The sequence below is a fragment of the Phaethon aethereus genome, assembly GCF_964289735.1.
Source record: "Phaethon aethereus genome assembly, chromosome: 1".
Classification (NCBI taxonomy): domain Eukaryota; kingdom Metazoa; phylum Chordata; class Aves; order Phaethontiformes; family Phaethontidae; genus Phaethon; species Phaethon aethereus.
The window spans coordinates 28,466,572-28,478,857 of record NC_138575.1 but is presented as its reverse complement, the minus strand read 5'-3'; the positions used below and the strand labels follow the sequence as shown (position 1 = coordinate 28,478,857).

The 12,286-nt window shown below is 39.0% G+C and overlaps 1 protein-coding gene across 1 annotated transcript in view; it reads right to left on the bottom strand.

Moving 5' to 3' along the window:
* Positions 1-5,695: 5,695 nt before the first annotated feature.
* ASZ1 (ankyrin repeat, SAM and basic leucine zipper domain containing 1) overlaps positions 5,696-12,286 on the bottom strand; it is a gene marked incomplete at its 3' end in the record, with an annotated part of 41,325 nt that continues 34,734 nt past the window's right edge. The window contains exons 11-13 of the mRNA XM_082011176.1: positions 8,191-8,296; positions 7,644-7,757; positions 5,696-5,842 (exon numbers count right to left, since the gene is read on the bottom strand). Of these exons, the coding sequence (XP_081867302.1) occupies positions 5,696-5,842; positions 7,644-7,757; positions 8,191-8,296 (367 nt within the window). The remainder of the gene's footprint in view (positions 5,843-7,643; positions 7,758-8,190; positions 8,297-12,286) is intronic.

Here is a 12,286-nt window from a genome sequence, read left to right as displayed (position 1 = left end):
TCCAGTTTTCAGCAGCTGGCCAGTAAGAGATACACCTTGGCTAAGTTAGGAAGAGAGAGAAACACCAGGGAGAAGACAGCAAATTCCACCAATGTGTTAGACCGCTGTGAGCCAAGCTGACAGTCCTCCCTGCTACCAGCCTTCTCAGGTGTGCTGTAAAAAGTTGACCCGGTTTGGGTCAACCCGAGAAACCCTTCTGTATTGACAGGCGCTCCTTTACCTGTGGCAACGGCACCAGTGGCTCATGAATGTTGTCCTCTTCCTCTCCAGAAGAGTCATTTACCACATCTGCATTCCAGCTTTACTGCTGTCCAGACTCCTTCTCCGAGCACTGCTCTGTGCTGGCCTTACAAGAATTCACTTTGGGTATATTATTTCTATTAACCACTCTCTGCTGCTATACAGAATGACAGAAGGGGTGAGGCTAGAAGCGGCCGCAGGGGTCACCCTCCAGCCCAACTCCCTGCTCAGAGCGGGGTCAGCCAGCAGGCTGCTCAGGGATGTGTCCAGTTTTAAGTACCTCCAAGAAGAGAAACACTGCAACATCTCTGGGCAAGCTGCTCCAGTGTCTGACCAGGGATGAATTCCCCCCCCCGCCCCCGCCTTGTGTTTTAAATGGAATTTCCTGCATTTCATTTTGTGCCCATGGCCTCTTGGCCTGCCCCTGGGCACCACCGAGAAGATCCATCTTCACTCCCTCCCCAGGTATTTATGCACATGAGTAAGAGGCCGCAGAGCCTTCTCTCCTCCCGTGTGAACAATCCCAGTTCCCCCTGCCTTTCCATGTGGCTCACATGCTCCATGCCCTTCTGCACCTTCACGGCTCTTCACTGGACTCACTCCAATACATCCATGTTCCTCTCACCCTGGGGAGTCCAGGACTGGACCCAGCACTCCATCTGTGGCCTCCCCAGTGCTGAGGAGAGGGGAAGGATCAGACCCTTGACCTGCAGGTGATGTGATGCTGTTCCTGATGCAGTCCTGGAAAGCCTGTTGGCCTCCCCTGCTGCAAGAGCAGACTGGACTTAACATAAGCTGTACGTGCCTTCAACGAGTATTATGCACATGGTTTCTCATTCAGTCAAGAAATCACGCCATGTGCAATAGATGACAGTGGAGTAGCCAGGACCACTGAAAGCCCAATTCTTTGAATATATACCTTATGAAATTGAGCTGAGTTTTTTCAGTACAATAGTGAAAATAATGTAGTGAAACCTGTATTTCTACATTCAAATAAAGACTGTTTTCAGAAAAGCTGAAGGCACAGAAGGGTCGTCTGAGAAGAATAATTAGTAAGAAAAAAAAACCACCAAACACTTAAGTAGAGGGCATCTGCCCGTATCTATCACAGTCAGCAGCACAGCTTAAAAGAAACGAACTGAAAATTCTTCCCAGAGCGATCCCTGTAAGTCCCACTTACACTTACAGGGACTATGGATCTGTATGACATTAAACTACACCATTTGAATCAGGATAAAAACTAAAGATAATTTAACAGCTATTAAAGCTGTTAAGGATACATATTGCATTGCTCATTTAATGCCAGTAATAGACCCATTTCATACATTACCACTAATCATTTCTGGTCTCTAAAAATACAGGGTCTCATTACCTGGAAATTCCTATTTCTAGAATAGGGAAATAGCAATTTCCAAATACACCTTTCCCTCATACCTCCAGAACAAAGAAATGACAGGAAAAGTCTTTAAAGCAGAAACCTGCAGTTATGACACCTGCTAGACTTTCAAGGGTTTTTATCCATGCAAAAAGATTACCTCCTGTATGAATACCAAAACAGACCACAAGGAAGCGGACAACTAACAAAGACAAGCTATGGATCACTTAGTCACCCTTTCATGACACAGAGTAAGATGGATTTATTCAATTTATTCTGAAAGACACTTGTTCAGCAAGGCTGAAGACTCAGAATCTTCCACCACATACGGCCCAAAGCGACATTTTGTAGTACTTCACTAGCTTTATTTGAGAAACATGACCTGCAACTTTTGTGGAACTGCTGGAACAAAGGCAAATGCAAGCAAACACTTACTTACACTTAGGAGCAAGTTACAGCTTTGGGGAACAGCTGAGGGAGTTCAAAGATGGCAAGAGGAAAAAGAATAAACTGCACAGCTCAAGCTTAAGTCTTGTCCCCAACAAGGCAGTTGGAAGAAGTGAAAGAAGAAAAACCAAGCACAGCACTTCTCTAAGTCAATGGAGAATGTAATGAAAAAGCTCACTCCTTCCCAACTGAAGAATGCACATACCCAAAATTACTGTTTACTATTTGCAATTGGTACCCAACAGAAATAATTGGGCAATGCTTTATGACAGCCCAGGTACTCCACAAGTCAAATTTAAAGAAGGAGGCAAATCCCCAAAGCACAGGAAGACAGACACCACACACACAAAACCTGCAGTTTATCTTGGACAGGAGAAATTAGAAATAAAAACTCTTTAGGTTCTTTCAGATCTCCACAAGATCACCTGAGGCCCTAATTTTAAGTAACAGCCTAAAGATTCAGAAAGGACCACTGCATGAATATTCATCCGTATCAAGAGAACTTAGGTATCCAGTAGTAATGCCAGTAGGAACCTCACTGCATCTTTAAGCAACTGCGTATCTGCATGATTTGGCCCCAGGTCCAATCCACTCAGTCCTCCCGCACCTCAATTTGCACTACTGTAAGAGGAGAACAATACCTCACAGGGCTGTGGGCTTACCTGCTTAATGCATGCAAAGCTCTTTAGCATTCTCCTCCAATCCCCTCATAGATGTGCAAATCATTGTATTCTTACTGTTCTGGGATAATGACTTTAATTTGATGACTTACAGAAGGAGGCCTCTCAGCAGGGACATTTTCATCTGAAGGCTCCTTTACTGGGTGCTGGTGGGGGTGAGAATTTTGACAGCGGTAGCTCAGGGGGCAGATGTTGAAGGAATCTCTTTCTTTGCTTCCTGCCCTATCACAACCAGCTTGTGATACCTTCTCGAACAGAGAATTTGAAAGAGGCACTGGAACAACATGAAAGAGAATAAAGGACCTTGACATTCATTGTTTAAGCCCGAGTTTGGAATCTGAAGAGGAAAATGAGACTTTTTTTATGATATGGTAGCTTAAAATAGTCTTTGCTTATCTGGCTCTTAACATATCCTACTCACACAACACAGTTCATGACTGATCAATTAATGGGACAGCTCAAAATGGTTATTGCAAGACCCTTGCTTCTCCTGTATAGTTTATGCCATTTTGAACACTATTCTTCAACAGGGCACCATGCTAAGGATGCTGCTGGCAGCAAGCCTACGTTTAACCCAAATGCTGTTGACATGTCTGTTTGCAATTGTGATTATAAGCACCTGAAATAAGTGATCCATAAGATAATTTAACAGGACCAGCTTCTCTCAAATGAGTTTTGGAGGTCATCTCCATGTGTACAGACTTTTGACTCACTTCTGCAAAGAGTACGTTATTGCGGCTCTCAAACATGAAAATATTTATCAGCAAGTATCATGCATTATTTTTTCCTTCATAGGTTATTTTACACTGATGGCATCATTTACATTGTTACATCTATGATTTAGTTAAATACTGATAAAACTATTTCCTGGAGCAGATTTCTTATTCAACTGCAAGACCTTCAAGGTTAGCTTAAAAGCCTCCATACAAGTAGATCTTTTCTTCGAATTAGTGGAGAAAGATAATTTAAATTTTTAGTTACCGTCCCAAATTACAAGATCTACTACTGGTAGAAAATGTACCTCTTGACACTGAAATTAGCTTCCATTTCCTTTGAAGTGGCTTCACTAATGCAAATTCTCACTGAAGTGGAGAAGTAAGGAATAGTGAGGCTAAGTAACACAATCTTTTCAAGGGTAGTATCACAGAAATCTTACTAGTTGTTGAAGTAATTCCACTTAACTAAAGTGAAAGGCCTTGTTGGAAACATAGTATGAACAAAACGCCTGCTGCCCGCCTTCCCATTCCCCCCAAAAAAGAAAAAGAAAACAAAGAATGGGGAAAAACCCTCTCACCCAACAGAAAACCCCAAAAGATGTTACATGTCAAAGTTCTAGTAACACTTGTGAGCCAGCCCATCACTGTGAACTGCATTTGAACTGTATTTTGAGCTAATTAGAGGAGTGCTGTGTATCTATAAGGCTTCATGTGTATGACAAGCAGTTAAAACTACACTTTACAGATTTTCGTATTTCCATGGATTTTTCCATTTCCATGGATTCTTCCTTTTGTCTTGTTAGTGGTATGTGTCTTGTTAGTTCAGTATTAATAAAAAAGTAACATCAAGAAACAGAAAACTGTTTTTTAAGTATTTCCTTTCCTGTACTTTGCTGGTTCAAGTCAGTATGCTGATAGTATGTGCACTTCTCCAATTCTGCTACTAGATGGTAGTGGTGGGGAAATAGCTTATCCCCTCTGACCCAAAGTTGGGAACAGAATGGGAAAAAAACCAACTTAAGGTTGTTGAGAAACCTGGGAGGAAAGGAAGTAAAACAACTGCAGTAACAAGGAAACATACTAACACCCACTGTAGTTTTCTAAAACAAAAAGCAGAGAACAACTGACAGCAACCGGAGCAGCACTCAGGTTTTTTATCTTCTCATTACTAGTCTCTGGAGGGAACATCAAAGATTAAAGACTCCACACAACATCTCTGAAAACAGAGAAGAGCTAAAGTATGACACACCCATCCAGGCTTACTTTTTTCTAGACTGCTTCTGTTTTATTTTGATAGCAGAATGTCCCTTCAGAAAGTCAGCATTTTTACAGATGTTTACTGAAGTCTGCCAAAACATAACTGTGATTCCCTTTTTTCCAGCATAGCTGGTTTGGTAACCAGATGAAAAACAGATATTAATGTTTCACTGCAGAATTACAAACACCTTTTTAAGTGAAGAAAATATTAAGAAAAAATTACTCTAAACGTAGTGAAAGACCAGACCAAGAAAAAACACACTACTATGCCTTCTAAGTTGCTTGCATTCTTACAGCGAAGGACTTCTATAAACCTTTTAATAGATGTGTTGAAACTCTTAATAGAAGTAAGTATCCCCGATGAAACAGATTTCAGGTATAATTTGAATATCATAGTTCAGTGGGAAATGACTTTTCAGGCAGTGTGTAAAGATCTCCATAGTCCTGCGATTGTGACAAAGAAAAAAAAAAGTACATCTCACCGGGAAGTTTTTCATAGGATAGATTCTTATGAAAAACTGCAAGAGAAAAGATCTTTATCAACATAAAGTTGCATGAGATATTTTAAACCCTCCCAACCCACAAGACACATCTGCATCATAATTTTAAATACAAACATGTGATATCATCAGAATTACTTGCTTATGTGCACCTCTGAAAAACAGCTAAAGGTAAAAATGAAACTAGAAATTAGTAAGCAATAATACAGCTTTATGCAAAAAAATCCAGCAGCTTTCACAAGATTTTAGACCTACAGTCTATACCAAAAATAATTTTGAAAATAAAACCTTAATATACATTTAAGTAGCAGTTTTAATTTTTAATAGCTTTATTCCTAGATCAAAGTACTTACTGGATGCAAATACTACAAATATGATGAGAAACTACACAAATTTTCGCGTGACTTCAGCTCAGGTGCATGTACTGAACAGAAGCGTAATGTGACAGAGTCTTCCAAAATTACTCACAGCACTTAAAAGTCAGGTTTTCTTTACCACTAACTTAGTTATAAAGAAGAAAAAACCAAATCCAAGCAATGTTACCGCTCCCACTTTTACTAATCTTTTTTCCAAGGTGGGTGATTTTTCTGGAAGTTTCACTTGGCTGGGGTCATTCTTCTGTCCATGCTGAGGCAGATGTTAAGTTCATGCAAAAAGTGCAACAAAGAAAAAAAGTTAGCGTGAAAACTTCTTAAGTATGTGAAGAAGTACCCCATCCTAAGAATCTGCATACATCTAGGATTGATATTTCTTTCTCTGTGCCCTACTTCAACTGAAATACATGTATGCAAACCTTTACCTTATCTGATACTCAATCATTCTGTAATACGTATTAGAAAAACAAACTGTTTACAAACTTACTCAGGAGTAAACCACACTAATAGATGCTACAAAAATCCAGTAACAAAACATTTAAACTCCAACAGTCAAGTATTTTAACCAGAACTTCAGCCATTTAATTACTAAAAAACCTGTTTTTAAAAAAAGCAAGTTAAATATGTAACAGATTAGACTTCCTTGAAATTAAAGGGAGAGTGGAAAGTACCTTAGAAGTGCTTGCTCAAATACATGTTGAAGCTGAGTGGAGCCCTGTCACGAACTGCAGCAAGGTTAGGTCCTAATTCCCTACCTTAGTTCATAATGCTTGGAAGGCCATCTCATTTACTGTGCTTTCCAAAATCATATGCTACAGACATAACATGTACTGCTGGCAGTCTTGCAATGACTAAGCTTAGCAAACATTACTGAAGATTTTAAGGGAATTTATACGAACTTATTATCTGTTTCACTTAAATTGGCACTTCTCATAATAAATGTTTTGGTGCTCTACTCATTCAAGCCCCACGATAAATTAAGTAGCATAAAGATGTTTTGTATTAAAGTCTTCATGAGTGAAATTCAGAAAACACTACAGTATTTTAGTAGAAGGAATTACATTTTTTTGAAGTAATTAGGAGGCTAACGTTTAACACTGGGTACAGAGCCACTGTGCTTTATCTTGACAGCTGTAAAACCTTAAGTACAGATAAAAGCAAAGTCAAGTGGCACCTAACTCAGATGCTCCCCAGCCCTTATTACTGGCCTGCACATACAGGAGGCAAATATACACATACAATTAATTTCCGCATATGCAAAAAAAGGAACACAAAGAGCTAAAGAGTTCTTTGCCACAACCTCTATATAACACCAAATATATTTAAGAGGTAAGTGATTTACTGGGAGAAGGTTGTTATATTACATTAAATTTACTTAAACTACAGGAAATTGCATTAGTAGCGTTATATTCAAGGTCTGAGTTCCACATGGCTTCATTCAGCAACAGATTCCTTTCTGACACTGATGCTCCATTTACTCTACCCCAGCAGCCATTCCTTTTACTAGCCTATTACTTAAAATGACCCCTTCTGACAAGAGCGTGTCACTGTGTTGGTTTGAGAATGACTGATGTGGTGCTAACATCTAGCCTTGACCTCTCCCACCCTCTCCTTTTGTCACTCTGCAGAGTTATCTGGGATGCCTCCCACTCTATCCATAAAACCGTAGTATCTTCCTTGTGAGTCAGTAACTCCAAATCAAAGATTCCTTAATTAAGAAGTAAGAGTATAAGTATTTGGAGTGGCATTTATGCCACAGTGGTTATCCAAGAGCACAGGGATACACCGCACTTAATTCTTTCCTATACTAGAAAGAAAAAGATTGACTGTGCCTTCCTTTGGAGACTGTCCACGCTGCTGTGGAATATTTCAGATTATTTCTCATTCTGTTCACGGGAAGGTAGAAGTGGGAGAGGTGGGTGCAGTGTCCAAGCCACAGCTTAAGAGCCTATGCCAGACCAAGGTATGACACATTTCACTGATGGATGTCACATTTGAGGTTGCACACAGAAACTTGTACACAGTATTTAATAGCCTCACTTGCACATACCCACCTTCTCCACCAGGTCCTTCAGTTTGGTAACTTCTTCCCCCAGCTTTTCAACACTGCAAACCAAGTCTTTGCAGACTTCAATAAAACTTTCGGTTGGTGCCCACTGCAGTACTATCTGTTAATAGTTAACAGTTATTTGCCAGAATTACTGCAGATTATAATTTAATATACTTTAGTTAACATATCATAAAAGACAGTGTCAGAAAAAGTTTATAACTGTATTTATGCTGGGTTTTCACTGTGTGATTTATGCACAACATGATCTAGTAGTCTCTATCAGCCTTTGCGGGAACGTTTTGTCACTTTACCTCACCCATCAGCAAAAACACCAAAACCAGATCTCACTCCTTTAACTAGGTGGCTTAACTCTTTGAAATAAATTATTTAAAAAGGTGTCCTTTAAAGGAAAGAACATTGGACAGCTCTATATAGCTATACAATAATCAAGACAGTTGGTGAATATTCCTATTTCTCATTTTACAAGGTAGAATAATATTCTAGAATAGAGTAATATACTCTAAATCATTCTTTTTTCTTTGGTTGAAGACCTTGTGAGAATTCTTGAGGAAATGTTTATTCATGGTCTGCACTGGAACGGTCAGCTTACTACATTCTTTATTCAGCTTCTGAAGAAACTTGAGGAATTCATCTCCACTACAAAAATAAAACGATATTCTGTTATTTGTTAAAGGCTGTAACTTTCTGCAAGCTAATTATTACCTGTGAATTTCCAACAGTGGCTAGTGAGTGAATTCGACATGCAATTTCACTGCATAAATAAAAAATCCAGTGTCATTTATACAGGGTGGTTAAACACTACATTTAACATCTTAGCAAGTTTTATGATTTTTTTTTTTTTCCCCTCTTTTTTTGTCCCCCCTCCTCCCCAACCTTTTGGAAGGACAACAAATCATTACGTTATCTGCAATATTCAGCTACACACCCAACAGCTTTTCAGAAACGTTCTATTAACCTCCACTTCTGTTTCTAACTCTCACCAGTCCTGTATTACCAATGAAAACATTTCATTACCTCCTGCATGAGTAATTTTGTAACACACTATGCATAATAACGGTAATGCTCTGTTTTCCTGTGCATGTGTACATACAGATCAGAGTCTTGCAACACTAGAAGTACAGAATTTATAGTAAATTTTATGCTGACATATCAATATTCCTGATCTGCAGCTTACATTTTTTGAGGAAGATGGGGGGCGGGGGGGGGGGGCACCGAATCTGGTTTGCAGTTTGGAGCTAGGACTGAAATCACTAGGTTAGAGTCATTTAGCCTCCAGCGCAGTGGAAAAAAGAAGAATGCAATAGTACTGCCTTGGCCCTTGGATCTGAAGATACATTCCTCAAAGCCTAAAATATCTGATGTTACCTACTTTGAAGAAAATTTATACTTAGTGCTCAAATACAAGCAGGAAGACAAATATGAAAATTAGTTTGGTCAGTATCTCCAAAGAGTGGAGAACAGGATAGAAAAAATTAACATTAATTTTAATGCTAAGTTTCTAGAGCTTCCACGTAACACTGGCTCAATTTACTTTACTGTAAGCCTCAGAGAGTGTTAGTTATAAGTCATGGTGCTGGCCAGAAAGTTGTTGTCATTGACCAGGCAGAGTAAGAAGATCATCCATTTGTTTTTAGAGTGAACTCTCAAACTCTGAAACTCCTGAAAAGTGCCTGTACCTCCAGTAGAAAAGTTTCCACTAGCTATAAGCCATTGAGATGAACAACAAGCAGGGCCAAAACAAGAGATGATTTTAAGTTCCTACTGCAGGACTTCCCATTGCGTTTACGGGATGATCTGAATAAATGAATTCAAACCCCAACATTCCTCTTTTCCCTAGGGCAATCTGCTACTAAATCTAAATGCAACATATTCACACGACCTTACTTGCTGCTGCTTCTGATGGCAAAATGTTCTAAGTGAAATTTGCCAAACAGCTAAGCTAAGCTACATGCCAGTGTGGTGCAAGTATCTAAATATAGACTGAATTTAGCGCATGGAGTGTTTTCCTTCAACTTTGGCACAAGATCATTAGTGAGCAAAGTTTCCACCACTGCTCAGGACATCTGTGATTTGCAACACTGCTGAACTGTCAAGACTTTAACGCTTGAAACAAAGATATATAGGAGCATCAGTAGGGATACTGGAGGTTAAAAACCAAGACTGTTCATGGTTTTTCTGAAGATGGGGAAGTAAGAAAGCCTATTAGTTTGTTTTTATAAAATAAATTATTATTTATTTCAGAACAATATAACTGAACTGAATATTTAGGGTAAAAAAACCTAAACACTAAACAAAATAATCACATCTGGAGATAGTCTGAAAGTTTCTCCCACATTCCTACAGTCAAGCTATGCTCATGAAAATTTCCTTCTACTTAGGAAGGTAACTTTTTAGCTGGCTAGGATCAGTTATGGCATCTTCTGTGTTTTGTCACAAAGGAAATTGTTTTTAGGAATTCTGGAAGGATTCTCAGCAAAAATGAAGTATGTCATTGGCATGAAATAGGGAGCAAAAAAAAAAAGGAAAAGAAAAATATTTATACTTCTTCATTATACTAATAATATTTCTTAAAAACCATTTTCACAGAATTTTATATATGTTGCAGTGACATGTTCTTATATTTGCAAATGGAAATAATGTTTTCAAAAAATAATCACTTTTTAAATGAATTAATGGCTGTCAAAACACCAGTGGCTAAACAGTGCTAGACACTCTGTGAGTTTATAATCAATCAGTTCAACATTTTCTACTATGTTAGTTTTTCTATGACTTAATGACTGATTTTCCTTCTCACAGAATGACTTTGAACAAGCGGGAAGTAAAATCTTTATATAATAGCATGTAAACATAGCCTATGATTTTAGTCTCAAGGTCAGATTCCTAGAATACATGTCAAGCCATTTTCTAGAAAACTATGCAGTGCTTGCCATAACTGAAATGCTGTCATATTTTGTGTACTTCAATCTGTAATCAATCAATTATTTTCTGTTTTTGAGAACTACATATGATCTAAAACCACATATACTAGGAATTCCATATGTCACTGGTGTGTGAGACTGTACCAGACATCATGTAGATTTTTTTATTGTATTTGGCCACACATGCAGTCAACTGTTAAACTTTTTGTATTTCTTCACTTATCCCCTCTGTTCAAAATTTTAAGCTGTTCTGCTTGAACTATATACTAAATACCACTATGGACCAATATGAAAAAAGCATACATTTCTAGCACAAAAATGCATGAAAAACTGGGCAAAATCCTCTTAAACTGCAGCTAATTATCCCTTGCTGAAGAGTCAACATCCTTTTCTAAAGGTGCCTAACCTGGACACCCAGATACCTGGCCTACTACCTCAGCTCAGCAGCAAAGCCTTTATTTCAATACGAACGGCTCAGGTGCTGTCCGAGTATACACGGTGTATTCAGATCATGCTGGCTTGTACTCTCTTGCGTGCTGGAACTTTAGTTCTTCAGTCTTACAGCACACAAACTACTTTGCACCTGGATTCTCTTCTGGAAGTACAAAGGTACTTGTTTTGATGGAGAAATATCCTCACAGACTAGAAGCAGCATCAAGGTTCTGTACTAGGACATGTTCTGTACAGACTAAACACCCTGCTCTCCAAGCCCACCTAAGTCTTTCAAGAGCTTCTCCAAATGCCTTGCATGTCCTCCCACACCCCACAGCTCAAACTTGGCATCATGCTGCAAAAACGTACCTCAAGCAGGCTGCAAAGTCTCTTTTGTACAAACATAGTCATGGACACAGACACAGTGCCAGCATCAGGAGCAACCGCTTTATGTAAGAATGAACTAGACGGGAGTGGAGTACATACCAGACAGACTCATGTGCCCAAGGCACGAAAGACGATGGTATGGCAGGACCGCATCATGACATGACTGCTAACAGTGTCGGTGCGATTCAGCTGCCTCCAAAGGATGGTGACATGTACAGAATGAACTTGAACCCAAGCACATTCTTCAGTCCAATGAACAATATAACTAACAAAAAAGTCTAGTCTTATAGTACCCAAATAATCCAGTCAGTGTTTTGGAGAGGGAAGAAATACCTAAACAGAGTAGCAGCACACTAGTCGAGAGGGAGATATACATAAAGAGGAACTGAACCCTTACTTTTCTAGACAGTAGAAAGTTATTTAATGAGTAGGAAGAGGTTTTTTTCCCCCAGTACTACTCTAGCCAGGCCACTGCAAATAAGGCAACACAATGCTGTGCAGATGGTGGTGGGACTGGGAAGAAAGAAACAAGCACAAAGAACCTAACTTACTAGTGGTGCAGCTATGGTATGAGGAAGGAGCAGTATCTCCAAACTAGTCTCCTTCTAAGTTAAACAAACACAGTTCAACTGACTAAAGCCACAGTTTTCTGAACTTCTAAAACTTTTGCAAATTAAAATATCAAACTAATCCTGTTTTCAGGAGAAATTCTTCCATAGTTCTGGGAAGTAAAGAGAGGAAAGATATGAGGACAGAATCTAAACTCAAGTCTAGGCCTCTCTTCTGGAAAAAAATGATATTTACACAACAAAATAGAGGATAAGAGGTTTAAGACATTTTAAGACACCTCTGCACTTACTATAGCCTTCACTCTTCTTTTTGTGCTGAA